Source organism: Trichechus manatus, unplaced genomic scaffold (assembly GCF_000243295.1).
Source record: "Trichechus manatus latirostris isolate Lorelei unplaced genomic scaffold, TriManLat1.0 scaffold00032, whole genome shotgun sequence".
Lineage (NCBI taxonomy): Eukaryota > Metazoa > Chordata > Mammalia > Sirenia > Trichechidae > Trichechus > Trichechus manatus.
The window spans coordinates 9976186-10003984 of NW_004443968.1; the positions used below are offsets into that span (position 1 = coordinate 9976186).

The 27799-nt window shown below is 35.7% G+C and overlaps 1 protein-coding gene across 2 annotated transcripts in view; it reads left to right on the forward strand.

Annotated features, from left to right (window-relative positions):
- SLF1 (SMC5-SMC6 complex localization factor 1) overlaps window positions 1-27237 on the forward strand; it is a 75662-nt gene extending 48425 nt beyond the window's left edge. Inside the window, exons 14-21 of one of the 2 annotated variants that reach the window (XM_023730120.1) lie at window positions 7239-7386; window positions 17416-17561; window positions 18552-18715; window positions 19628-19761; window positions 21716-21808; window positions 22221-22403; window positions 25144-25603; window positions 25738-27237. In XM_023730120.1, the coding sequence (XP_023585888.1) occupies window positions 7239-7386; window positions 17416-17561; window positions 18552-18715; window positions 19628-19761; window positions 21716-21808; window positions 22221-22403; window positions 25144-25603; window positions 25738-25759 (1350 nt within the window). In that variant the 3' untranslated portion in view covers window positions 25760-27237. Of the gene's footprint in view, window positions 1-7238; window positions 7387-17415; window positions 17562-18551; window positions 18716-19627; window positions 19762-21715; window positions 21809-22220; window positions 22404-25143 lie in introns of both variants that reach the window. The other variant, XM_023730119.1, reaches the window with a different exon arrangement.
- Window positions 27238-27799: the final 562 nt, after the last annotated feature.

Here is a 27799-nt window from a genome sequence, read left to right on the forward strand (position 1 = left end):
ACACCTTGGGTCGAGAGGACCGGGTGCCATCCCAGGAGGCCCAGAAGACAACATTGAGCCACAAAGGATTATTTTCAGGCCTTGAAACCTAATGGAATTTGCCCCACTGGGATTTCAATTTGCTTGAGGCCTGTGACCCTTTTTCCCTTTTGGAATAGGAATATCTATTCTATGCCTGTCCTACCATTATGTTTTGGAAGTAGATAACATGTTTTTTAGGTTCCACAGGTCCACAAATGGAGAGGAATTTTGTCCCAGGATGAACCCAGAGTCTTATCCGTACTTAATTTAGATGATTTAGAAGATGAGATTTTTAGATTTAGAGTTCATATTGGAATGAGTTGAGACTTTTGGGTATATTGGGATGGGGTGAATGTTTGTTGTACATAGGAAGGACATGACTTTTTGGGTACCAAAGAGTAGACTGTTGGGGGTTGAATTGTGTCTCCAAAAAAAATATGTTGAAGTCCTAATCCCTAATACCTGTGAATGTGACCTTATCTGGATATAGGTTCTTTGCCGATTATAATCAATTTAAAATGAGGTGATACCGGATAAGGGTGAACCTAATCAAATGACTGGCGTTCTTATAAGATGAGGGAAATTTGGGCACGCATAGGAAGAGCACCATGTGACGCAGGGGCAAAGATTGGAATGATGCTTCTGCAAGGCAGGGAGTATCAAGGATTGCCAGCAATACCAGAAGCTATGAGAAAAGCATAGAGCAGATTCTCTCCTAGAGCCATCATAGAAAGCATGACCCTGCTAGCACCTTGATTTCAGACTTCCAGCCTCCAGAACTATGAGAGGGTACATTTTTGTTGTTTTAAGCCACTCAGTTTGTAATAATTTGTTATATTAAGATACTAATAGTCACCTTTCTCCTTTGCAAAATTATCTGCCTTTGGGGCTATATTGTCTACTTTTTTGTCATAGCTCATTAATTTCTGCTGTTGTTTTCTTAATTCTCTACTTTCTTGGATGTTTGGTTTTTTTCTTTTCACTCTTTATTTCTAATACATGCATTTAATGTAAATTACCTTTTGAGTTCAACTTGAGATTCATCCCATAGATTTTCATACTTTGTTCAAGGTTGCTCTCATTGTTTATTTAAAAATGTTCTCTATTGACAATTTTTATTTCACCTTTGATCAAGAGATATTTTTAAATGGTGTTCTAAACTTTCTAAATGGATGGGTTTGTGTTGTTGTTAATGGGTTTTGTTTGTTTGGCTATGATTTTGTTGTTATTAATTTCTAATAATGAATCAAAGTTAAAGAATATACTGTATGATTTCTGCTTTGAAAATTTATTGTCCCTATATAAAATTAGTGGCCAAAATGTGTTTCCTTTGTTGTTTGCCATGTCTCTATCACCTATTAGATCAAGCTTAATTGTTTTAATCAACTTTTCTGAATCTACCTTGGGGATTTGTTTGTTTGTTTATTTATTTATTTCCTTAAAGTTTCTGCTATGTATATTGTGATGCCGTTTTGTTTTGTATAACTGATATATTATCATACTTACTGGTCATGATGCCATAGCTGATAGCTAGGTAATGTTTTCTTTGTGGGGCAGTAAGCATAGTAATTAAAGTTGGGAGCTCTGGCATCAAACTGTTATAAAGTCTATCTTAAGGAAGATTCTTATTTAGTTTCTCTTCAAATATTTCCTTGATCTGTTTACTCTCCCTTAGTTTTTAAATTCTGCTTAAACTGATGTTACACCTACTCTTCATATCTTCTGTTTTTTTACCTTCTCATCTATATTTTCCTTTTTTTTTTTCCTTGCATCATCTAGATAGTCTTTCATCCAATTCACCAGTTCACTTTTCAGCTGTGTCTAATCTGTTGTTAAACATGACCATTACATTCTTAATTTTAGTATTTCTTTTCCAGTTCTAGTCTTTTTTTATTTCCATACTACTGTGACTTTTATAGTTTCCAGTTCCCCACCAAATGTTCAAGGTTTTCTTTTGTCCTTGAGTATGGCAATAATAGCTATTTTATAGTCTATATCTGATTATTTTATATCTTAAATCTTAGTGGATCTGTTTCTGTTACTTTCTCTTGTGTCTTTTTTGTCTTGCAAACTGTCTATCATTTGCTGTATTGTTTACTAGCTATAGTTTGCTGTATTGTTGTGATATCATGTGGACATTTCATTTGAAAAATTATTTGTAGAAACCATTTATGGCAAAGACCGGAATGTCTTTCTCCAGAGAGAATTTCCGTTTGTTTCTGTTAGATGCCTGGATGTGCTATCAGTCAAGGACTATCTTCATCCAGTGTTTAGGTTTCAGAGTTCTTGGGTAGTCCACAAGTGAAGTGAAGGGTTATAAATGTATGTAGTTTTGTTTCTAATTCACCTTTACACTGGGGGTGAAGTCTTTCAGGGTCTCAGCTGATCACAGTTTAGGTCCTGGGCTATGACTTTCATACCTCTTCTCCCCTCGGCTCCAGAAACCACAGTTCCATATTTCTGCCCTTTCTATGGCATCAGTAGATGTCCTCAAGACAAAGTCAGCTAGCTTTGAATGCTTCACTTTCCTTGTACTTTCTCCTAGATTTTGGCCTGGTACGCCCTCGTTGTATCTTTGGTGCCTTTTTGGAAGATATTTTGCATATTGCGTCCAGTATTTTGTTTTCTTCTTTAAAAGGATTCATCTGAATTACCTAAGCCTTCATTATCAGAAACAGGAGTCCTTACTGATTTTTTAAAATTCTACTTAAAGGGGGTCTGAGGCATGCTTAGAAAAATGAAAGTATTTTGAGAGCTTTAATTTAAAAAAAAAACAAACAGCCATTAAAAAGGGTAGACTATGCCTCAGTGTAGCTAGATTTCTTTTTGATTAATCTTATTATGTGACCATTACCAGGGTGGCTGGTTGTACATGTGTCTAGTTTAAAAAGAAGTATGATGTGCAAATATGTGGGAATTGAAAATATTCAACAGAGAGCTGCCTATACCTCATTGCGAGTTGAGTATAGTACTTTTTAGCTAAAGCTCACAGCATCCTTATAAATTACTATCTGACTTTTTATTTACTTTTTACACAATAGAATCATTAAGGAGAGAAAATACTTCTTCATTATGGAACTTTTTTTTTAATCCATTTAATTACGTAAATGAAATTGCTCATATGTTGCTGAAAACAGTAAAACTGACTACTTCACAATTTTACTAAATCATCAAAGGACTACCACATATTAGAAATTACTCAGGAAATACTGATGTAAATAGTAACAGATTTATTCATGTTTAACTTGAACATTTTTATTCAAATTTATAAATAAAAGCAACATATCTGTGAAGCAGTCTCCAACAAGTTGTAGCATTAGTTGTAATATGAGAACTGGCTTTAAACTTTGCAAATTAATATACTGTTTAAGATTTGAATTGTTTAAATCATATAAACTGGTTTCCTTTTTGTTATGTTACTTATCTGTTAGAATTCATTCTTGTAGTTAATTAAATCTTTTTGGCAGTTTCCAATTTCAAGAATTCCGTGCATGTTCACAGACATCATTTTCCGTACTGTAAAGCATTTGTTTCTTGATTTGCTGAGTTGAAGCATTCAATTTAAGTCATTAGCTAAACAGAAGTCCTCAGTTTATGCTAATATTGTTTTGTCATAATGTCAATCAACAAGTATTGCAGAGTGACACAATGGCAGTGAGTTTCATTGTCATTAATCTGAGAAAGCTTTGGGCTTTCCAAAGGCAGAGGTGGGCTGTGTCAGGGTTATGGAGGAGGTGCAAATTTTTCTAAGCTTGGTGGTAAGTCCCACTTTTGGGGGGATATACTGAAGTGCTATAAAAGGATAACTCTGCAATTAGAGATAGAAATGGAAGCTAGTTTATATTTAAAGAGAAGGAAATTGAGGCTAAAGAGTTTAACTTATTCAAGGTGTCAGAGCTTGTTAGGGCGAAGCCTTGACTAGAGCCCACATCTCCACTGTAACACACTGTTCTTATGTTTCAAATGCCAGTATTTAAAATAGGGAAGAGGCATACTACATGCATTATGTTTGCATCTTTCCGATAAAAGTACTAGAGCAGTTGTCATCTATTGCAGTTGGATATTGTGGAAAAGCTCTAACCTGGGAGTTAGAAAGCCAAGACTCTAGTGTATTCTACATGACATATTAGTCAGTTTTTGGAAGATCACAAAGTTTATAAACTGGAGATTACCTGTACTGGCAGATAATAAAGAACTGTATTGACAGAATGCCTGATTATAGAGTTTAACATATTAGAAAAGAGTTCTAATAGGAAGGCATTATATGGTATACATGTAAATCATGTCTGCCTTTTATTTCTTAATTAATCCTTAGGGTATTCATGTTTCGTTCTTTCAGCTTTAACAAACATTTCAGTTATCCAAGAAAGTTTTTCTCCCTTGATGGTTTATTTGCTATTTTCTTACCAATCCATTCTAAAGCATATATATCCACTATGCTAAAGATTGTAGCATTGTTTTATACTTGTTAAAGTTGCTTGCAGTAAATATAATCTATAGCACATTGTTTCGGCCCTATGGTTATAGTGAGTGTCATAGTTAAAAATATAATATAATCCAAGAACCCAATTTGAAAGTGTCTTTTTATATAAAAATTTCCTATTATGGTTATGTGAATATGTGGTAGTGTGCATGTTTACCTAATTGCTCATGGATAAGTATAACTTTGCAGGTCCTTTCTTATGGTGAAGAAGCTATAGTTATTCCTATTCCTAGCAAGCACTGCAAGACTTCCTGTCCCTCTCTACCTGTTCAATAAGAGTAATAGCAAGGCAAATTGAATATTAAGCAATATTAATATTCAACTATAGTGTCAGATACATGTGTATATACATTTGTGTAAAGAAAGAGGAAAAGTTCCAACTGATTAGTTTTATTTTTAATTGATGGTGTGCTAGATTGTGGTTTTATATGAAGCTTAGCTCTATGTGCTAACATCTTTCTTCCCTACCAAGAGTCTTAGGACCTGGGGTCTGAGTGGACCCAAATTTACTGTATCCTTGAAATGGGGAATACTTTCAGAAATCAGAATTTACCAGTCTCATGTTTCCTTCCTGGGTAGTGTCATTGCTGATATTTATATATATGTTACTTTGGAAGGAGCAATCTGTGGCGTGCATATGGACCTGATCAAAATTTGCAGGTTTAAATATATATTTTCACTGTCCTGTTTTATGTTCCCTTGATATATTGAACCATGACTATGACAGTCCAGGGACTTTGATTTAACTTCACAGACTGATCATTTACAAGTTGGCCTCACAAAGAAGGGAGTTAACTTCCTGAAAAGTTCTTTGGTATTTAAGGGAGTCAATTCTGGTCAACTGCAAGACTTGATTCCCAGCCCCCTAGATCATGCCGTGGGAGGCATTGGTGCTTTCCCAGCCTGCTGATATGTTCAGTCCTGCTTCTAGTTTCCCATGTCATACAGCTACAGCTGCAAGGTTTAAATTCTAATCAAGGTTGGAGAGGGAACAGTACTGATGTCCACCCATGAATCCTGATCTGGCAGGATCAGGCTGTAGTCCAGGCTCTGTATCATGGCTCTTTGGCATATCAGAGGAAGGGGAGTGCTTCGCTAGACTGACAGCTTAAAATCCCCTCAGCCTAGCACTTCGGGGTCTGTCTCCCAGAACCTAAATCCTAGCCCTGCCAGATTGCAGTTTGCTGCCCCAGAGTGTGATGGGGCTTCATACCTGCTACTGACCCTGACTCTGGGTTTTCACTCGATAAACACTTCTTCAGTAGCTCTGATGTATATGCTGTTTGACCATTGGCCCTTGTTTGCACAACAAACCACACATCAGAACTTCAATTTTAAAATCATTTTACCAATAGCTTTTTATTATAAGGAATGATGTACTAATGAAATACTCTGTCTATACAAAAGAACCTTTTCTGCTGAGGGCAAGTGAAACAAATCCAGTAGTTACTGAGAGTTCAAAATGCCAGGGATTCCTCTGTCACTAATCCCATATTGGGCATAGTAATGGCAGAACGTAGCAATTATAATCTATTCACATAACGTTTGTTAAAACCCTTTCACATGCCTTCTACCCAACTGTTGAGTGATTTTTTCACGCATCCAGCACGCCTGGACAACAAATACCAAAAATATAAGAATTTCAACTAGCTTTAATGTTATTGTGAAAAAATGTTTACATTTAAATCAAAGGTGTTTTGAAATATTATTTTCACACCTCTTCATCTTTATACTGAATTTTATAGATTACAAAAATGTTTTTAAATGTTAGGGTGAAACACACTTATTGTAAGCAAGGTTTTTATGCCTTGCTATGGTTCTTGTAAGGAGCCCTAGTGTGCAGTGGTTAAGCGCTTGGCTGATAACCAGAAGGTCGATGGTTTGAACCTACCGGCTATTCCACAGAAGAAAGATGTGGCAGGCTGCTTCTGTAAAAGTTTACGGCTTTGGAAACCATATGGGGCAGTTCTACTCTGTCCTGTAGGGTTGCTAGGAGTTGGAATTGGCTTGATGTCAATGGGTTTGGTTTTTTGTTGTTGTTGTTGCTAGTTCTTATAGGAATTTAATAATATTTATTATAGAAGTGATAACATTAAACAATATTCATATCATTTTAAACTGTGGTCTCTATATAGCTCTGGGTTAGGTAACAAGTATTTGTCTACTTAAGATTTGAGTCAGTCTACTTCTTTATAACAAATGGACAGTCTTATTTGCTAAAACTTTTATTCATTGTGTTTTTCAAGTCTTTTTCAGGAAAGTGCCCATTTAGAGAAATGTAAAGTTTTATTCTATATTCATCAACAGCAGAGGTGACTAAATCTATCTTCTTTTATATCCGTTTGTTCCTATTAACAAAAATCCACAGAAGCCAAGTATTTCCTAATTGTTTTAATGGAATTATTGTCTGACTAAAGCACTTGACACCACTGGATAAAATTACTGTACAAGTTCTATCTAGGCTATCTATATAGAAGTCCCCGGAAATTTTTTTTATTAACTGTTTTATTGTGTGTGTGTGTATGTAGAGGGAGAGAGAGATACTGCTAGTGTGCACATGTGCACAAGAAGAAAATAGAATGTGAATTAGTTTGCTAGAACCCTTAACCATACCTTTTAGTGTTAGCATACCCTGTATGTTTAAATAGCTAAGTTTTCTCTCTCAACAGGTATTCAAAACAAACACACATAGAAATAATTTATTTTAATAATATTTTTCCAATCTTAATGTTAGGTCTTCAAACATGAACTAGCTTACTTATTGACTGGAATTCTTGGAGCAGCAGTAGATTATTGGATCTTCCTTGGTCTTAAGATGGGTAGAAATGTGATGCGACATATGTCTGATGACTTAGGAAGTTATGTTTCCCTTTCATGTGATGGTAAGTGTGTTTGTATTAATATATTTTACTTAGACCCATTCTAGAAATTAGTTTTAGGTTTCTTTAGGCAGGCTTAATCTTTAACACATGTTCTTCTGAAGCTTTCCTTAAAGTACTATATATATATGTATGTGTATGTGTGTATATATACCAAACCCGTTGCGGTCAAGTCAATTCCGACTTACAGCAACCCTATAGGACAGAGTAGAACTGCCCTATAGGGCTTCTAAGGAGCAGCTGGTGGATTCAAACTGCCAACCTTTTGGTTAGCAGCTGAACTCTTAACCACTACACCACCAAGGCTCTGTGTGTGTGTGTGTATATGTGTATATATATATATATTTAAATATTTATATACATACTTACGTATATATTAAAAATAGTTATATAGAGAGAGAGGGAGAGAGAGAGAGAGACAATATGAAGAGGAAGATAAAAGTTGCTCGTAATGCTTCCACTCAGATAACCACTGTTAATTTTTCAATATATTTCCTTCTGTTATTTCTAAGCATTTTTATGTAGTTGAGCTCATACTGTATATGTAATTTTTGTATTTGTATTTTTCTATAAACATTATGTGAGCATTTCCCCCATCATCATTTATTATCTACAAATGTTATTTTGATGATTTCATAAAAATTGAATGTTAGATTACAGTATAGAAAATATTTTCTGAAAATAAGTTATTTTGTATTGATATATAATATTATTATGTTTTCCTTAATCCTATGGCTAAAAATTATAATTAAACCATCCGATGCAAATAAAAATTTAAGTAGACAAATTTAAAATCAGTTTATTGCCTTTTCATTAAATTTGCTTTTTTTATCTATGGTGTTTTAGAATCTCACATGGTAAACTATTTTCAGTACCTTTAATACTTCTAATCATTCAAGTTGAATAGAAAGTATTATCAGTCTCTAATCTTATCTGTGCCATATGAACAGTTCCCAGGTCTCTTTCTGCGTGAATACTTAACAGTATTAAAAAATGAAATTCGTTGAATACTTAATATGTAATAAAGCCACTTGCATTAACTTGGGTTATAGAACTGGTTAAAGCATATTCCCCATGTCCCTAATGCTGTATAATTTCTTTCTTACTATAACATAAAAAGCTGCCACTGTTTCTTTTCCATTGAGTCAAGTGATCTAACAATAAATGAGTATGGATGAAGCAAATAAAAGTAACTAATATGCATAATTTTTTCACTCTTTCTCCTCCCCCTATTATCTACTCTAATTTTAAAGCCTCCTCTAAAGTAAATGAGAGTGGGATATCATTTAAGCAATATGATGACAGAACTCATGCTCACCTCATGAAGAGTTCTATCCAACTCTTTGGCTTCCATACTGAGAGAAGCTTCTGTAAGATCTTGTGTGCATCATTTAGGGAAGATTGTCCTTTTTTCCTTTTTCTTTCTTTTTTTCTTTGTTTCTCTCATTCTTTCGCTCTTTCTGTAGTCTTGAATTCTTAAAATGAACATATCTCAAACCAAGTGAGCTTTTTGTGGCCCCAAAATGTAAGATGATTTTTATGCTCTTAATTATCAGTATTTTAAACTGCTAAATAAACACTCTATTTTGCTACATATGTGTTTCAGTACATCTTGGCCTTACATAAAAGAAAAAGTTCTTGAATATGCTGTCAATCATTTTAATACTTTGAAGAGATATTCTAGAATAGGAATCCAGGTTATAACTAGGTTCAGGATTTATTCCATGATGCCCTCTGCAAAGAGAGGTCTCTTTCTACACTACAAAAGTTAGAAGATTTTTATCTAATGCATTTTATCTCCTTTCTTTTTTCTCTTTCTTTTTTATTGAGCTGAGGGGGTGATTACTATTCCTTTTGTGGACTAACTGTCCTTTGTTGCATGACATTTTAACATTTTTTAACATTTCTTCGCTCAAATTCAGTCTTCCTTCAGAACCCTTCTTACCATTTCTTTTCCATCATTCCTAATCAGTAGTTTAGTGTTTTTTTATCTTTTTGAGAAACAGCAGTTTTTTTTTTCCCCCAGCAACAAGATTTTAATATAGGGAATTGGTTAAACAGGCATTGGAGGACCGGAAAGGCAGAAAGTAGCCATTGAGGAGACATAAAGATAATAACTGCAGGGAATTGTGCTACCACCCTTAGGGCAGGGGGACAAAGGGAAGAGGTTGGGGTGATTAGAAACTGGAAGCTTGGAGAAGAAACTGCAAAATTGTCATTGAAAACTCTGAGAAGGAGCCTTGGCTGGTGTCTCTGAGGAGGGCATGCTGTGGCTGTTTCTGAGAGTGACAGAAAGGGGGTGGACTGGAATCAACCGTTGATGCTAAGGTGAAAGCACATGGCGGGGGTGACCCTGGCAGGAACAGGAAGCAAACAGGCTAGGTCAAGCCTCTATTTCCTTCTCCTGCCTGCCAGTCTCCTCCAAGTGTTCCTATTGATAGAGACTCACAGGGAGCGGCTGGCAGAGGGAGAATGTAGTTTGCAGAGCTCCTTCTCAACATCACACAGAAGAGCCTAGAAGGGTAGATTTGGAGCTGAGAGACAACTGCTTAAGGGCCAGCATACCTTGCTTCTGTTCATATGGAGCCTTTATGGAATCCGCCCTCTGGGCAGAATTGGCCCTGTGTCAGGGTGCATGGGTTGGTGAGCAGAGTTAGAAAAAGATGCCTCTTCTTCTAGGAAGATGCAGCACCATCTCAGGGCGTAAGGCTTGGCAGAAGAATATGGGCTCAATTTTAGCCCCCATGGTACTCTGGGCCAGACACACTCGTACAGGGTACAACCTGTGCAATCACATGCACCTTTCCAGCTATGGACATGCAGTACGTTCTGTTACATGTAGGCATATACAACACACAAACACACACAGATGAAAGTACATTGTTTATAAACCTAGTCTGTGTGTGACTACAGAAGCACATGTAGGTGCAGTTTGGTCTGAGCAGGAAAGGAGCCAGCAGTGCCATTGTCCTCATATTTTCCACCCTCCTGGGAGCCAGGGGTTTAGGGTGGTATATCAAGATGCATCTCTGATCCTTGATGGGTCACATAGCTCTCCAGGAACCTGGGTCTCCTGAGCATCAGGACCCAGGGTCTGACTTGTACAAGTGTGCTTCTATAAACAAGGGCATAGCGAATAGACACGTTATTTTCTCAGAAAATCTGAAACAGCAGAATTTGACATTATTTACTAGAATGAGAACTAAACATTGGGCTAACAGAATTCACTGTTTTCATTCCACAATGAAACCTCTTTGAGTTTGAGGGTTCAGGACAGGATTAGCAGTGGCTTTAGAAACTATCAGTGTAGGTTTATGTGTTGTTTCCCGTATAGTGATTACCTTTAAGGAAATAGAATTTATCTTACAGTTTGACCAAATGCATGAAATAATGAGCCTTGTAGTAAAAGGTTCGTGGTTGTTGTTAGTTGCCATCAAGCCAGTTCCAACTTATGGCAACCCCATGTGTGCAGAGTAGAGCTGCTCCATTAGGTTTTCAAGGCTGTGACCTTTTGGAAGCAGATCTTCAGGCCTGTCTTTAGAGGCATCTCTAAGTAGGTTTGAACTGCCAGCCTTTCAGCACTTAACTGTTTGCGCTACCCAGGGACTCCAGCAGTCCAACAGCGTTCTACTACATGTTAACAGGAGTCCCTGGGTGACACAAATGGTTATGGCACTCAACTGCTAGCCAAAAGATTGGTGGTTTGAACCCACCCAGAGGTGCCTCTGAAGATAGGCTTGGTGATCTGCTTCCAAAGATCACAGCCTTCAAAAATCTCAAGGAAAAAAAAAAGAAAAGCAACCATAGTAAGTACTATAGTATATACAACCCTACAACAACAGAAAAAATAAATAAAAAACTTACAAGCAGATACACAGGCAGATACGTATGCTGAATAGGGGAAGGAGGGCATATAGGAGTATACCCATGTACATACATAGGTTAGGTTGTGGATATTTTTACATACATATTTGTATATACAGTGTATATATATATATAATAGAGCACAAAGGGGGCACAGTCATAGAAGCTTCCTAGATACATCCAAACATCTTGAGGGAGCGAATTACTGGGATTGAGGGCTGGGGGCCATGGTCTCGGGGGACATCTAGGTCAATTGGCATAACATCGTTCGTAAAGAAAATATTCTACATCCTACTTTGGTGAGTAGCATCTGGGGTCTTAAAAGCTTGCCAGCAGCCATCTAAGATACATCTATTGGTCCCATCCAGTCTGGAGCAAAGGAGAATGAAGAAAACCAGAGACACAAGGAAGATAATTAGCCCAAAGGACCACATGAACCACAGCCTCCACCAGCCTGAGCTCAGAGAAACTATATGGTGCCTGGCTACCGCCACCAACTGCTCTGACAGGGATCACAATAGAGGGTCCCAGACAGAGTGGGAGAAAAATGTAGAACAAAATTCAGATTCACAAAAAAGACCAGACTTACTGGTCTGACAGAGACTAGAGGAACCCCTGAGCCTGTGGACCCCAGACACCACTCTGACTCAGAACTGAAGCCACCCCCGAAGTTCACCTTCCAGCCGAAGATCAGACAGGCCTATAAAACAAACGGAGCCCTGGTGGTGAAGTGGTTAAGAGCTGAGGCTGCTAACCAAAAGATCGGCAGTTCAAATCCACCAGCCCTTCTTTGGAAACCCTGTGGGGCAGTTCTACTCTGTCCTATAGGATCGCTGTGTATTGGAATCAACTCAGTAGCACAGAACCACAATGACAACATAAAGCAAACAACACCCGTGAGGAACATGCTTCTTAATCAAGTATACAAGACCAAATGGGCAACTGCCCAAAAGCAAAGACGAGAAGGTAATAAGGGACAGGAAAACTGCAAGAATAGAAACAGAGAACATGGGATGGAAAGGAGGAGAGAGATGACACATTGCAGGGATTGCAGCCAATATCATGAAACAATTTTTGTATAAATTTTTGAATGAGAGAATAATTTGGAAACTTTCACCTAAAGCACAATTTAAAAAAAAAAAAAAAAAAAGCCTCTACGGAGCAGTTCTCCTCTGTATGTGTGGGATCCCCATGAGTCAGAATCTACTCGATGACAACTAACAACAACACTACACGTTATACACCAGCTTAATGCGTTCTTTACTCTTTTTCCGAATTTCCCTCACTTTAAAGCAGGGCGTTGTCATCCATTGTTATTCTCAGTTTTCACATGACAAGTTTAAACCCAAGAAGTTTGAACCTGTGACTGACTTGAACTGAAACTAGACCTTAATGTTACTGTTGGAATCCTGTTGACAGAGTGATGACTCTGTTTCCCAGAATCTATATTTGATCACTAATATTTAAAAGTGTAAATTAGATTTAAATTATATCCTTGTTTAAAAGAAGGTTTTGTCCCTTCCTTACCCCTCTCAAATTCTGCCTTCCCTTCAGACACACCATTGGTTCCTTAGCTACAAATTGTGCTATAGGTGAGCAGTCTTTAAAATTTAACATTTATTTCTAAAAATGGTTCAGTCTGATATCTTCCTAATTTTTTGCTCTTAGTACAGTTTGATTTTTAAGCTTTGTGAAGAGACAGAAATCAAGTAATGTATCCTTAACAGAGCAATAAAATTTTCTGTAGTAATATGCAGAATAAAGTGCTTATTATGGAGTTGGTAGACTACCACACTTTTTCCTTACAAGTGAACCAGGTCTTCTCATAATGCCCTTTTTTGTTGATACTTTGAAGAAGAAATTTGAAAATCTTTATTATTTACCACCTTTTTTTTTTTTTTCTTTGTGGATATGCCTTTTTCTAAAAATTTTTTTTATTGTACTTTAGATGAAGGTTTACAGAACAAATAGTTTCTCATTTAACATTCAGTACACATAGTGTTTTATGACATTGGTTAAGAACCCCATGACGTGACAACACTCTCCCTTCTTGACCTTGAGGACTTTTTTTTTGGTGAAAATATACATAGCCAAAGTTACACCATTACAAAAGTTCCTACATGTACAATTCAGTGACATCGATTACATTCTTCCAGCTGTGCTGCTATTCTCACTATCCTTTTCCAAATTATTCCATCACCATTATCTTCAACTCACTGTCCCCTAGATTTTTTTTAATATTTTTTGAATCATTCTTCAACTCAGTACTATCTTTTGCTTCTCCCAAGTCATTAGTAAAGATGTTCAATTTTGGTTGTCATACAACTTCCAGTTGAACATCTTGGTCTGTCTTTCTCATTTATGACAAATTGAGTGTTTTGGTTTTTTCTAATTCAGAAGTACAAAATTCATACTGTGACCATACTCAGATTCAGATCCATGGAATTAATTTTAGTTTCATATAATTGCAGTTAGTTTTTAATTGTTTTATAGAATATTAAGGCAGAAGGTAAGTAAAATCCTTTCTTTTTCTTTCTATCAGATCTCATGTTCATCTGTCCCATATAGATGACATTCTCTTTTGTTTCTAAACACTTCAGATAGAGTTTTCTTATATCCCTTTCTATATTTTAAGGACATATTACCTGACGTTTCTTTTTTATACTTAATTGAAATTCCTGAAGTATTGGCCTAGGGGTCAGCACACTTTTTTATGTAATGTGTCAGATAGTAAATATTTTTGGCCGTGAAGGACTGTCCCAGTTACTCAGCTGTGCCTTTGTAGTGAGAAAGCAGCCATACACAATACATAAATAAGCATGGCTGTGTCCAGTAAAACTTTATCATAAAACAGGCAGCAGGCCATAGTTTGCCATGCCATGGCTTAAACTTATTTCTTCTCCTGTTTAAACCCTTCTTCCAACCCTTTAATCACTTTTGTTTTCTGTCTCTATTATAATCCCTTTCCATGCTTCAGGCCTATCACTATTTTAATCCCTTTCCATCCTTATATGAACCTCGTCTGTAAATATGAATGTTTATATTTTTACTCATTGCTTCAATCAGAATGTTTCTATCCCCTTCATTTATTTGACAAATTTTTAGTGACAGTCTACCAGGCAATTGAACGAAATACTTGATATATAGTAGAGAGGGAAAACAAAATACGGTTTTTGCCCTTTTGGAGCTTTTAGTGGGAGAGGCAGACTGTAATTAAGTTTACATAAATAAAATTACTTTATATTGTGTGGTCCTGGAAAGCAGAACCCAAGGATGAGTAGAAGGTAGGCAGAGTCAGAGGAGAGTGTTCCAGTCAGAAGAAGATACATCATTTAGCAGAACTTTGAGGTGGGAACTTCTGATGCATGGCTGATGGTAGGCACCAAGGGGAAGAGTGGCCAGAATAAGGCCAAAGTAGGGGTAGGAGAGTTTATGTAGGAGCTCATAAGCCATGTTGAGTTGAGAAGCCACTTGTAGCAAGGAAATGGCTTGATTTAATCAGCTTTTTTAAAAAGATCATCCTGAATTGGCTCTCCAGTTAGAGTTATTGGTATCTGCCAGTCATTCGTTCATCTATCAAATACTAAGTGTTTATTCTTTGCAAATTAATCACCTACATCCTGTGAGAGCTACAAAAATAACCCTGCCCTTAGAGGTCTTACAGTCCAATGGCTAAGTTTCTCATGTTTGCTTGTTCATCTGTTATTTACCATTCTCTTTGGATCTATTACCTGGTAAGAAGTGGATCTGTTATAGCTTGCATTTCCTTATTCCTGTAAACCTATCTAGAGCCTCAAATGCTCCTTCTTAGATGAATAACTCTGTTTGAAAGTTCTAGTTTTAGAGTATCTCTATTGAACTGTATTATACAAGTTATTTCTTCTGCTTCTACTTAGAGCTGATACATTAAGAGATCAGTTGGTTGTAGTAAACTCTGTGATGATAGACGTTATGTACATATATAACTAGAGATTAAATGTTTAAAAGATCTTTGATTGTCATCCATCAGTTTACTGCTTGCACATTTTTAAATGACACTTCTAGATAATACTAACACTTTTTGATAATACTAATGCTAATACTAACACAGGATCACTATGAGTCGGAATCAACTCCACGGCAATGGATTTAGTTTTGGTTTGGTAACAGCCTAAGTAGTAGAAAGAGAAAGGGTTGTGAACAACTCCTTTCTCATTTCCAACTCTTACAAATTGTATCTTCATTGAGACCATTTGGGGAGGGATTATCTGAATTCAGCAAACATGTCTATGTAGGGCTAGGTAGATCTGCTTAACATCTGACTGGAGCCATTTGCCCAAAAGTTTAGATTCCCATGTGGCAGTTTGCCACAAGCCTAGAGCCTTAGATCTCTGGTCAAGCAAGGTTTCTCATCCGGACGCTATTTACATTTTGGGCTGGGTAGTTTTTTGTTGTGGGGGGCTGTCCTGTGCATTGAAGGATGTTTAGTACCATCCCTAGCCTTTGCCCACTAGATGCAATAGCACCCTCCCTCTGCAGTTGTGGCAACCAAAAACGTTCCTTTGTTGTTGTTAGCTGCCTTTGAGTCAGCCCCACATGGCAACCCTTGCACAATGGAATGAAATGCTGCCCAGTCCTGCGCCATCCCCATGATCAGTTGTGGATCGGACCGTTGTGATATCTAGACATTTCTAAATGTTCCCTGTTGGAAACTCCTCCCTACCCCCACCGTGCATTTGAATACCACTGAGTGTAGGACTGCAGGAACACCATAAGGCATCTGGGCAGGACATTCTTTGGGTGTGTGCAGTCCCCTTAGCCTACAGGAACTCTGCCTCTGAGTAGGGAGGTCTGTCTGTCTGTCTGTCATCTATCTATCTATCTTATATAGCTATTAAGTTTTCATGTTGTCCAATTAAAAAAAAAATTTTAACTTAATGCTTGTATTTTCAGCTCTTTTATTATGTTCACTTTGCTAATTTTATTGACCTTATTCTTCCAGTGTTTATAGATATCTCCCTTATTATACAATACCACAATTTTTTATCCTATTTGTTTTGTTTAATTTTAGCTCTTTTAGTATCCTATCCATTCTGTCACTTATAAGAATATTAATGTAGAATTCATAACATTAAGTATATTACTATGTGTGGGAAATAGTTACCCCAGTCTTTTACCACTTTCAGTTCATGAAATATGCATTTCCATGTTATTGGAGTACTTGAGGTTTTTGAAAGGAAGAGATTTGAGGCACTTGGTGGGTTTTTTGTTGCTGTTTATTTATTTTGCCATTTAAAATTATAACTCCTCTTCCTGTATTAAAATGGAAGCATGCTTCTAAGAAAACCCTGTGGGCCCTCGTGTTTTCTTTCTCCTCTTCACCTTGGGCTTTCCCCCTTTGTTGCAGTGACAGGATTCATAGGTGGTCACAGGAAGCTTTCCAATTTCTTTCTTCCCCTCAGCTCGAGACTGATCATTGGAAATTAAATGCATCTGTGCTGATTTAAGGAGCACTAGTGGCACAGTGGTTAAGAGCTCAGCTGCTAACCAAAAGGTCTGCGGTTTGAATCCACCAACCACTCCTTGGAAACCCTATGGAGCAGTTCTGCTCTGTCCTGTAGTGTCTCTATGAGTTGGAATCAACTCAACGGCAACGGGTTTGGTTTGTTTGTTGGTTTGTTATATATCTGTCTACCTGTCTAAGGAGCCCTGGTGGCGCAGTGGTTTAAGCGCTTAGCTACTAACTGAAAGGTCAGCTGTTTGAACCCACCAGCAACTCCTCAGAAAAAAGATGTGACAGTCTGCTTCTGTAAAGATTACTGCCTTGGAGACACTATGGGGCAGTTCTGTTCTGTCCTATAGGATCACTATGAGTTGGAATCGACTCGATGGCAACGGATTTTGGTTTTTGTACAGGTTATTCTAGCTACCTGCACACATATATAGTCATTTCAAGACTTTCATTTAAAGCAATTACTGTTTTGCAAATGTGAGAACGTTTGCCATAAAAATTTTTTTCTTGAAAGACAAGGAATAGAAATATTATGTATTTTTTGTTGTTTAAAATTATGTGGATAAATGTTATTGGTGTAGGAATTATTTGAATGAATAACATCCAGAGGAAGTAGTCTCTAGAAAGAAATTTTATAGGATGTAGTAACAAATATATTTATTGCTCTTTTTCTACAGACTTTTCTTCACAGGAATTAGAAATTTTTATTTGTTCATTTTCCTCCTCCTGGCTTCAAATGTTTGTTGCAGAGGCAGTCTTTAAAAAGCTGTGTTTACAGAGCTCCATCAGTATTTCTTCTGAGCCACTTTCTCTTCAGAAAATGGTAAACGTCACTCTATTCTAGTTCTTTTAAATTCCAAGAAGTGAGTTCATAAATTCAATTTTTAAATATTCTTGATCATTTCTAACACTTGAACAGAGCACATTAATTCATAGGTCTTCAAATCTGTATAAGACCTGGTATCTTTTCACCTCACAATTGGCTTAATCAGTGAATAAACTTTAATTACTTATTTAGTAATACTTAAGGGTTGGTAATAGAAAAATAATGCAAGAATCTTTGTTTCTTAATCATTTGTCATAGTGCATAAGATTGTGATTTTGGAAAGCTATAGATCCAAAAAATAATCTATATAGTATTTAATGGTATTTAAAAAGCAAAATTTGCAAATGATGCTACAGGTTATCATTCTCTTTTATCCTATACACACACGTAAAAGCTGCATTTAACTCAGGGTTCTCCAGTTTTATCTTGGCTATCTTTATATATTATTAATATCTAATATCTATAGCAATTTCTTCAACAACTGAGAAATACACTTATTTATTGATCAGGCTGGGAAAATTCTTTTTTTTTTTTTTAACAATTCTTACCTTTAAGGACTTTTGCACTTATTATTCTGTTTGTATATTCCAGACTTGTTTTCTGTTGAAGAAAGGCATTATTAAATGGAAATGACAAAATACCAGTTGTACATATATCAGATGTTTTTCTCTAGAAAAATAGACAAAAGAATCATAACAAGTTGGGCATAAGACTAATCAAAAAAATTTTACTAAATAAGCATCAGAATTAGAAAAATATTTTCAAGAAGATATTTTTCTTGTCCATGTGGTCTTCATTTAATGATGTGGAACTAGTAACATTCTTAATATTTTAGCATGTTCAAATGAGATAGATAGGATGGCAACCATAAGGGTGAAACTAAGACAGTGTAACCAAATTTAATGGTGAAATGAATCAAGTAATTTCTTTTTACTGCTTTCCAGGTCTTTGTAGTTGAGAAAGCAATATAATGTTATTTTCCAACAGGTATATTCCTATTTGCCAGCACTGGGGAACACTGGTGTGCCTGGGGCTGGAAAGATGCAAATACCAAAGAAAATCGGACAGCGGCCTTGCCTTGAATCTCAGAGGGCCTTACTAATGCTGAATGGTGCAAAGCAGAAACGAGTTGAAGGACTGCCGCAGTTACCGTAAGTAGTGCCTGTATACCAACCGTGCTTTGTTTGGAGGTACACCTCTTTTTCTGATACTTTTTTTTTAACTTTATGGTTATCTGTGATGCCGTCTAACAATTGTACTGATTAGCAGAAAACTCAGTTTTAGACCTATAAATACTCATAGGCAACATTTTCTTTTTTGCAATATAAGGTAGGTGCTTTCTTTCTGTTAAAATTGTTTACCAAAAGAAGTAATATTCTTCATCAAATTGCACAATATGGCAAATGTAATTAATGTCACTAAATTATACACTTAAAAATGGTTGAAATGACAAATGTTTGGCTCTACATATTTTGCCATAATTAAAAAACAAAAAGCTTTTCCTCCCCCCAAAATTATTATTTTATATAATTTTGCTGTATGATTTGAATTGCTACTTTTAAATAATGAAGATGGGATTTTAGAATGCAAGGTCATGTTAAATGCTCTGAATTGTTATAATAACTTTCCCAGAATGAGGACCCTCCTCTAAAAGTATGGTGTATAAAACTCAGAAAACCTGAAATGTTCTCGGAAAAGAAGTAGTGAATAGGAGCACAATAAGAATGGGGAGCAAAGGCCTGCATCCTGATCTTAGCTTTTCACTTTATTCTCTCTGCCAGTGGTTTACTTGATCCCTTTTTCTCTTTACCCCACAGTCCATATTCATAAACTTCGCAGTGGTAGTTGCAGATACAAGGCTTAATAAAATGAAAAATAATACATTAAAATTTGCTTCTTTACAGTTGAAATAAATGTAAAAATAGAAAGCAGTGCAGTCTTTGCATGAGTAAGGGGGTTTAAAGTAAAAGGAGGCTAGATTAAAAAAAAAAAGAAATCATCTAATCCATGCTGGCATGCCTTGTTGAGAAACAAGCTTTCATTATTTCTTGCTTTCCTTTCAGAGAGCTGAACCTTACTAAATGTTCCTCATCATTAAAAAGATTGAAAAAGAAGTCAGAAGGAGAATTGTCGTGTTCCAAGGAGAATTGCCCCTCTTTAGTTACAAAGATGAACTTTCACAAGACTAATCTAAAAGGTATTCCAAGTATCTGAATTAATTTATGCTAAGAACTTTTCATGATTTTAGTCAATACTTGCAAGTTTAACATACTTGCCCTGATGAATACTTGAACTTAAACATTGGACTAGGTCCAGGAAATACCTTCTTGGATAGCATATTATTTTCTTGAACTGTCATTAATACAAAGGAAATGATCGTTTAATGCACAGTATAATAGAGTATTCCCTCCCTTCTCTTCTCTCAATACCTCTCCAAATAGTAAACACAGTGTGTAGCATGTGTTGAGCTCATTCCAGGCTTGCCCGCCTTACTTTTCTAATCCATCTCAACCTGTGCTGCTTAGAATCAGTGTCTTCTGATTTGAAAGTATAATTCAGTCTTCATCTCTTTCAGTCCTAGACATTTTGTGAACAAAGAATGAGGAGTAGGCTGCGTTACATAGCTGTGTTAAGCATATGGACTCTTTTCTTCCAGGCACTGAGCCCAGACTATGAAATGTGTTTGGCTTTTGGTTCTAACTATACTGGAACCTAAGTACCTAAAGGATGGTATAACAAGAATAGTGTTGTAATAATTCACTCCAGCACCTTTTCTGGTTAGATACCTCTTAGCTCACAAATATAAAAGTACCTTCCAAGAATCTGTACCTGGCCAAAGTAAACTCCTGAGTCTCTTTTGTTTATGAGCTATATTGTGTTTTTAATACAAATATGCTTATCATTGTGACACTTATGGAGGTAGTGACAGAGAGACCATATAATCTTTCAACATGATATAAGTTCATAATTGCAGACTACAAAATAACTGCCCATTTGGCTCAAAGTGTGCAAAATGTATTAGATGAGAACTCAGATATTAACTTCACAAATCAGTATCCTTTTTCTTTGTTTTATTGTTTCAGAAAGTAAACTGAATATGAATGACTTCAGACTGAATAGCAGAAGGAGCTGGGTGGGGGGGAGGAGGAGAATTGAGAAATAGTAGAGAACAACTTCAGAAGCTTTTCTATGCATGTAAAAGAAATGTTTTGGTAGAAGTTGCAGAGTAATCTGTAAAACTGAACACTAAAAATGTGTAACTAAGTATTTTATAGCAAGAAAGAATATGATTCAGTGTTTCATTTGTTTCCTAAGCAATTTATTATGTTTTTAAAATTTCCCTTGCCATCAGATTACCACTTACATCTTATTAATTTTGATTATAACAGAGCTATGGATATAGACTGAATTTTAGCTAGTGTGCATTGATTGCATTCTTTCTAGAAAAAGCAGACCTTAAAACCTTGCCATTCATTTTGTCACCCTTGTTCAGCTTTAAATGGTACAAGGGATTTTTCCGTGTGTGTGTGTGTGTGTGTGTGTGTGTTTATATTAAGATTCCTTCATTTCTCCCTCTCTCTGCTTCTGTAGCCAAGCCAGACAGCCTATTGAGAAGCAGCAAACCATCTGTTAATGGATTTGAAGTTCTGAATTATACTTGAGTGTGTAGAGGCACTCGTGCTTAGCCAGAAACATTCATTTGAATTAAGCTATAAATGCTGTGTAAAAAAGAACCATACATTTAACATAGGTTCATGAATAAATTTAAGAGAGGGCAATTGCACTCTAAACTTTTATTGCTGCAAAACCCAGTATTTTTGGTGTTCTCTGATCGTTTGGGGTTTTATAGCAGGATTGAAGCTTTAAACCTTGAACTAGGGAGAGACAATGCCTGTGTTAAACCTTGTGCAGTAGAATTGCGTTGCTGAATTGCTGATAGAACAGAAGCTCTTGGATTGGTGGGGTTCCCTCCTCCCTGTTTTTTTTTTTTTTTTTTTTTTTTAATGCAAGAGATGTTTAAACCAGTCAAAAGGAAAACTCAGTAAATAATTTTCTGGCATGGGGCCACATCTCCGAGTCATGCCCTTTGATTATTTTCTTTAGTTGATATCTTGTCTTCTCTGGAATAATCTATTAATTTTTTATGACAGGAGAAACAGCCCTGCATAGAGCTTGCATAAATAACCAAGTGGAGAAATTGATTCTTCTTCTTTCTTTACCAGGAATAGACATCAATGTTAAAGGTAAGCTCTAAATCTTTGTAGTCTAACCCAGTGTCTTAATATTTGTGATATTAAATAGTTATATGTCAACATTAAGAAAATCATCTAAGTAAATTTACCTAAGATATCTTTAAAATATTGCCATTTGCAAAACCAAGAAATCCATGATATATTGATTCATAGCTTGTTAGAAACCTTTTCTGGTGTCTGTATTTCAGTTAGATCACAACATTAGTATTTTTAAATTGTTTTCATTTAGTTTAGTTTATTTTCTTAAAGGTAGAAATACAGGCTAGGCACGTTTATCAAAGCATTCCTTTTTGTATATGAGTTAGCTAGACAGTCATACCGATGAGAGAAGTAGAATATCAATACTTTACTACCAAAAGTCCTACTGTTGCTGTTTTAAAACTTGCCTTGATTTCTAATTTAGACAATGCTGGTTGGACGCCTTTGCATGAAGCCTGTAACTATGGCAACACAGTGTGTGTCCAAGAAATTTTGCAACGTTGTCCAGAGGTAGATCTGCTCACTCAAGTGGATGGGGTGACTCCTTTGCATGATGCACTGTCAAACGGACATGTAGAAATTGGCAAGCTGCTGCTCCAGCATGGGGGTGAGTGCATTTATGCTAAACTGGTTTTGATAAATTATCCAGTTTTCTGATAAATTCCTCAGAGGTAGATAACACTTTATATTTAAGATCTATAAGGAAAGATGCTTTTATTTTATAGTAATGAAAAAGTAAGAATAAAAAGTCTGCCTAAATGTAAGCATCTTTATTAGCAGGAATGAAAGCCTTTTCATAATATGTATTTATTCATTGTATTATTAAGCCTATTTAAGTCAGTATATGAGAATGTGTTTTTGAACTGGGTATGTTGATTTTTAATATTAATACTTTTACTTAAAGTATATAGTGTCTTTTTGAACAGTTATTTTTGAAAGCTTTTTAATAAATGAATGTACACGTTCAGTTGTTATTGCTTGCATCTTTTATTCTTGTTTCATTTTCTGTATATAACTGCTAACTTGATTAATCTTATTTTTTATGAGTCATTTCTTTTATAGACTATAAAAATGATATCCTAGAATATCTTTTCTTCATTCACATTTTGCAGGCAATTAAGTTAAAGTAGGAAGATTTTCAGTGGTGATAACTGTTGTGCAGGGGTTTTGTGAAGGAGGTAACTTGAGCTTAATATTAATCTACTGCTTTTTCTGTTCATTTTTTATCTCTTCTTTCAGCAAACCCCTTCCTTTATTGTGACATTCCTTTTATATCTGAGCTTAATAATGTAAATTGTACATCAAAATGTTCAAAACTGATTTGTATTTTTTTTTAAAAAGAAAAAAGATAATTGATGACTAGCTTATAATACAGAAACGAAAGATTTGTATAAGTTTCCTGTTGCCTTTATTTATGCTAATTTCAACTTGGAATTTAACATTTTTTTCTTGTAATTAAAGCTATTTGATTGTGCATGAAAACAAAAAGCATATTTTATTTAGATGTATTTTTACTGTAGACACATCTAAGAAAAACTGTATAGCGTGGTAGTTTAAGATATTTGGTTATTTATAGTCTTCTCCTGCCCCCTAAAGGCCTTAGTGTGCCTGTTTTACTGACACCATTTTATAATCAATATAGTTTTCAGTTCTTCTACCTTTTTTAAAAAATTTTTTTTAGTGTTACATGTTTACTAAACCATAGTGTTCTGCCTCCTGAGTATTTATTTTGTTTACTCAACCATGTGTCTGACATACCAAGTTAATATCTGTTCTTGCTTCGAATGGTCTAGCTGATGTAACAGCCATTATTGTATTAAGTTCAGCTCTTCAGTAGAGAATGGCCTCTAATAACCAATGGAATTTTTCTGGGGCTCTTAGTGAAAAATAGTAAGTGGGTGAGTTCCTGTTCCTAAGGACTGAATCTACTTGTACTTGTATTTACCAAGATCCTTTGGCAATTGTACAGACTTAACTTTCCCTTAGTCATATTTTGGGACCTGCCAAGTGGTTTGATACCATCGTTGTAATAACTGCATTATTTATGCGTTGCGAGTCACTGAGTCTTGAGAAGAATAATTTTAAGAATTTATTTATGCCTCTAAAATCTGTGTCCATAATTTTGTTTTGTTTTTTAAGGAGTAACTGGAGCTTTTTTTTTTTTTTTAAGATGCTAACACAATACAAAAGAACCTAATTTTGATCTAGAATTCTCTTTTTTCCATAAATTATGAATTAGTCATATATCATCAGTGGTTGATCTTTTATAATATATGTTTTAACCAGGCCACTAAATATGCCTGATTAGATTCATCAGTAAGCATTTTATCAGCTGTAATCTATTCTCTCTCTAATAATATGATCTATGTTATATGATAGGACCCTTTGATTATGTCTGCTAGTTCTGAAACCTTTATATCCCTTATAGCTTTTTATGGCAATGTGAATAAATAATTATAAGTTTTGGCTGACAAAGGTACAAAGTACTTCTGTAGTTTGCTGTGTGACCAAATACTGAGTCATTGTTGTTTAGCTCCTCCCAATCATCCTTTACTATCTAGGGGATAAACTCTCTTCAGTACCTTCTAAGTAGGTGGTTAAATGTGTTTAGATAGATAGATGTGATCCAGAACAATTAACATTTAATTTTTTGTGAATCGGTTACCTGTACTAAAAGTTGAACATAACCAAAATCAAAAAACCAAACCCATTGCCATTGAGTCAATTCCAACTCATAGCGACCCTGTAGGACAGAGTAGAACTGCCCCATAGGGTTTCCAAGGAGCAGCTGGTGGATTTGAACTGCCAACCTTTTGGTTAGCAGCCTGAGCTCTTAAGCACTGCACCACCAGGGCCATAAGCAGGGATAAATGAAAAACGTATTCTGATCTCTGCAAGGTTTTGTAGTCTTTGCATTGCCAGAATCACATACTGGCAATGGAAGGGGACACTATATTTTCTTCTTGGTGATATCCTAAGATATCCTTAAGACTCTTGTACAGAATTTAAAATGAATATATTTTATTAATTTCTCCTGACAACACTGAAACTCTTGACAGTTTATAAATTTTTTTTTTCTTCCATTTATACCCACGTATTATTTGTTGAACTAAAGCACGTACTTTTAGGTAAACCTCATTAGGCAATTAACTAGAATGTTGTTTTGTTTTAATGCACCTTTATTAGATAGTCAATATGTATAGGCCAGTTAATTGCGTCAACATGAATTATTACAAAATAGGATTGTAAACAGAGCCCTGGATGCTTAGGGAAAAAAGAGAAACAGCTGTTAAACTGCCAAAATAAAAATGTTTTGCACTTAACATTTTGCATTTTCTTTTTCACAGGCCCAGTGCTTTTACAGCAGAGAAACTCTATGGGGGAATTGCCTTTGGATTATGTGGTGTCACCTCAAATCAAGGAAGAACTATTTGCTATTACAAAAATAGAAGATACAGTGGAAAACTTCCATGCACAAGTAGAAAAACATTTTCACCACCAGCAACTTGAATTTGGCTCATTTTTACTTAGTAGGATGCTGCTAAATTTTTGTTCTATTTTTGATTTATCTTCAGAGTTCCTCTTAGCTTTCAAAGGGTTAACTCATCTAAGTGAACTGCTTATGGCTTGTAAGAGTTATAAGGAAACCACGAGTGCTCATACTGACTGGTTATTGGATCTTTATGCTAGAAATATAAAAACATTACAGAAGCTCCCAAATATTCTTAAGGAACTGCCTGAGAATGTGAAAGTATGTCCTGGAGTGCACACTGAGGCCTTATTGGTGACACTGGAAATGTTATGCCGGTCAGTCATAGAGTTTTCATGAGGAAGCCCGAAAATGAGTTGGCTTCCTAAACCTGTCCGACTTGATGTGTCATTTATTGTGGAATTCATAGCTTATTAACAAACATTAACTTTTTTTTTTTTTTAAATTATAGACAGTTTTGGAAGCCTTGCTAAATTCTAAAAGCACTTAAAGAACTTCTGCAAAACTATAGCATGGGGCGTCTGACTTTCTCCAGTGTGTAAAACTTGATTCAAGGTAAAAAATGGTTTTGTTTGGTGGTATGCACTGCTTTCATTAATCTTTAATTTTCTCCATTCTGAAAGTGATATTATTTATATTGTACATGTAACATTTTTTAATTTAATTTTTTTTTCAAGTCAGAATGTCCTCTGTTCTAAGTGTTCTTGGTTTTAGAATCATGGCAAGGATATTCATGTAAATGTGCGCCGATAAACCCGTAATTCCTATTTCTCTTGTCTGTAAGCTGTTGGACTAAATACTCATTTTAGTTTGGTGTATTTCTAAAATAAATGTTTCTAAAATTTACAATAAGTCATGTCTTCTGGTTTTTAAATGCAGTGCATATGCAAAAGTCTGACAATATAATCTCTTGATGTATTTTATTTTAGCAGTTTGTGTGCTAAGTGTATTACTACTCCAGGTAACCAGGATTCTGTAAGTGAAAACATTCTACTGCTTAATAAGTTTTATTAAATATTAAGATTATAAGTGGCAACTGAGTAATAGATTTGAGATTATCTAAAATTTTAATGTGCAGTATGGATTTATAGACTAGTAACATTTCAATTTGCAGTTTTTTCCTAATAGCAGTTTATAGTAAAACTAAAAGAAACGGTGTGGATAATAACCACTTTTGAAATTGGAGTTGCTTTACTAGTGGGAATAAGTTACATTGTGATACAGCTAGAAAAGAAACATTAAAGCTTCCATTTAGATTTTATGTAACTAAAGTGATGATCTCACAGCAATTAATCTGCTAAAGAAGCACACTTTAGTTTTATCTTGGAAATAGATCTTTTAACAAAATACAAATGCTCAGTGTTTTATTACTGGGTTTATAATCTAAATTGAAAACTATTACATTAGCATATCAGCTCTGGATAAAAATCACAGCTGTTTTCTATATTTTAAGTCAGTAATTTTTTCACACATACTGTAAGAATTATTAGTTGTTGCTAGTTGGCCTTCAAATTTGACATTATACAAATTCCTTTTAATATTTATTAGGTCCCCCAAAGTATCAGAGAAAACACAATGAAGGGAGTAAGTGCTTCCCCAGTTGATGAATATAAGAAATTTTCATTCTTAGGAGTAGCCACTTTACTTGACTTGTAAAAGCATTTGGGATATGTTTGTTTGGTAAGCTAATACAAACTTAAAAACATCGACTTTGACTTCAGACAGACAGTTTCAAATCCTTGTTTAGTTTCTTATTAGCTGAACTACAAGGAAATGAGTTTTTCTTTGGTTTTCTTACCTGTCAAATGGAAATAACACCAGGTATCTGTGCCATGGAGAAGCCCTCATGGTTCAGTGGTTAAGCACTCAGCTGCTAACTGAAAGGTTCAGGGTTCGAACCCACCAGCCATTCTGTGGGAGAAAAGACCTGGCAATCTGCTCCCATAAAGATTACCGCCCAGGAAACCCTATGGAGCAGTTCTACTCTGTCCTGTAGGGTTGCTATGAGTCAGAATCGAGTCAATGGAAAACAACAAGTTTGTGTCGTGATACAATTAAGTTAGCCTATCACATTATAGGTAAGGTGGCACAAACAGTTAAGTGCTTGACTACTAGCTGAAAGGTTGGCTGTTCGAACTCACCCAGAGGTGCCTCAGAAGACAGGCCTGGCAATCTGCTTCTAAAGGTCACAGTCACTGAAAATCCTATGGAGCAGTTCTAATCTGCACACATGGGGTCACCATGAATTGGAATCAACTTGAAGGCAACTAACAACATCACATTATATGGCATTTAATAAATGTTGCTTCCTTTCCACTTCTTTCTTCTGTTTGGTTATAATGAATCATTTGAGCAAAAGGCAAGATATATTATGTATTATACATAACCCCAAGAGTATGGCCCCTGGACACACTTTTGACCCAGTATTCAAGTCACTCCTGAGGTTCACCCTTCAGCCAGAGATTAGACAGACCCATAAAACAAAACGAGACTAAATGGGCATACCAGCCCAG